Genomic DNA, 1,586 nt, shown 5'->3' with positions numbered 1-1,586 from the left:
CCCCCCCCCCCCCGGCTCTGCGGCCGGGACCTGGCCCTCACCTCGGGATTCCCAATGTGCCTCCGGACAGACATATTTGCTCCAACCGACCACGCTCTGGGTTCTAGCCTCCCGATTGCCGCTAATCCTAGCTTCCTATAACCCCTCAACCTCTCTCTGCCGCCTCCCTCTAACCTCTTCTCCGATTGGCCTATCCTCCCCGGGCAGCCAATGGAGGCCTCGCTTATTGTCTCATCGCAGGGTCAAGAGAGCAAGGAGCCGCTCAATGGTTGCCAAGGGCAACGCGGACGCCAACTAGCTAGGCCTTTTGTGCCTGGAGCCTGGGCTCATCCGCTTCAGCCTCAGGGCGGGAAGAGGGGCGCGGGGGTGGGTTGAGGGCGGGGAGCTGGCGCTTGCGCACAGCCCCCGCTGGGGGAGGGGGCTGGAGAGCGGGAACCAAACGAGCGCGTTAGCTAATGTTGGAGCGTAAATACTGCCCCGGATGCCCTATAACCTCTGACCCCACCTCCTCTTTCATGACCATTTTAACGGAACATTTAGGTTGCTTCTTTCACAATAGGGAATGTGGGCCAGGGGTGTTCAGCAGGAGTGGGAGTAGATAGTTTAGTAGATAGTTGATTATTTTCACGTTAAGTTAATATGCAAATTATGCAAAATGTCAAGCGTAAATACAGTAATTACTGTTGCTTTAAAGCTTTTAAGCTAGGTAAAAAAAACATGAGCCTTAATTGCAAAGTACACACGTCATTCTGGGGTTCATCATTCATTTAACAAGTATTTAATAAGCACCTTATGAGGAAAGCTGCAGTAGGTTTTATGCAGGATGGGAGGATGACTAAGACCCACTCCCGTCGTCATGGAAACCATTGTGACTCCTGCCACCAGCCACCACCTGTTCTCATTCGCGATCTGAAAATTAAGTCCTAGCACCTTTACAAAACAATTACACACACACAGTTTGACTTGGCTCCTAAATGTCCCACCAAATCCATCAAAATTATTATTTCCTTTTGCACGTAAGGAACAACACAGTAACCCTTTGTCCTTTGCTCTAAGTTGTTTTTCCAGGAATACGGAATGGAGAAAGGTTACCCTGAGCTGTTCATATTGGTTGGCTCTGTTGTGAATGATAGAACACATCTGAGCTACTTCAGGGTGGTGCAGATGACCCATTCAACAACGTGGCTTCACCTTCCTTTGTCCTCTCAAACACTTTAACAGCCCATCTTTAGGGCTACACCTTGAATCATTATCACTTAAAGCTGCTTGACCTCCAGGTTTTCAAACTGGCCACAGCTGCCGCCTGCATTTCATTGATTCCTTCATGCTCACTAAGTTTTAATTTCTCTAGTGTTCTCCAGTCTTTTCACCCCTCTAAAATTTCCATTCTAACCCTCCACTAAGGAAAAGTTTAAGGCTGCAAAAAATTGGAAGGGGGAAGTAAGAAGGATATTAATTCATCTAAAAGCTTTTGCATAACAGAAGCTTCTAGACACATTACTATAGACCTGGTGCAGTTTAGGGGCGGGGGTGACAGTAGGAGAGAGAGGGAGATAATAAAGGATTAAACTAACAGGTGGTGAGAA

At 48.0% G+C, this 1,586-nt stretch overlaps 1 protein-coding gene across 1 annotated transcript in view; it reads right to left on the bottom strand.

The window, feature by feature from the left end:
- Positions 1 to 238, bottom strand: part of CEP41 (centrosomal protein 41) — a 52,736-nt gene extending 52,498 nt beyond the window's left edge. The window contains exon 1 of the mRNA XM_012813721.2: positions 42 to 238. Coding sequence (XP_012669175.1) covers positions 42 to 74 — 33 coding nt within the window. The 5' untranslated portion in view covers positions 75 to 238. The remainder of the gene's footprint in view (positions 1 to 41) is intronic.
- Positions 239 to 1,586: the final 1,348 nt, after the last annotated feature.

Source organism: Otolemur garnettii, unplaced genomic scaffold (genome assembly GCF_000181295.1).
Source record: "Otolemur garnettii isolate 467f Iridium unplaced genomic scaffold, OtoGar3 scaffold00293, whole genome shotgun sequence".
Taxonomy (NCBI): domain Eukaryota; kingdom Metazoa; phylum Chordata; class Mammalia; order Primates; family Galagidae; genus Otolemur; species Otolemur garnettii.
The sequence above is the reverse complement of the archived record's forward strand: the minus strand, read 5'-3'. Positions and strand labels throughout refer to the sequence as shown.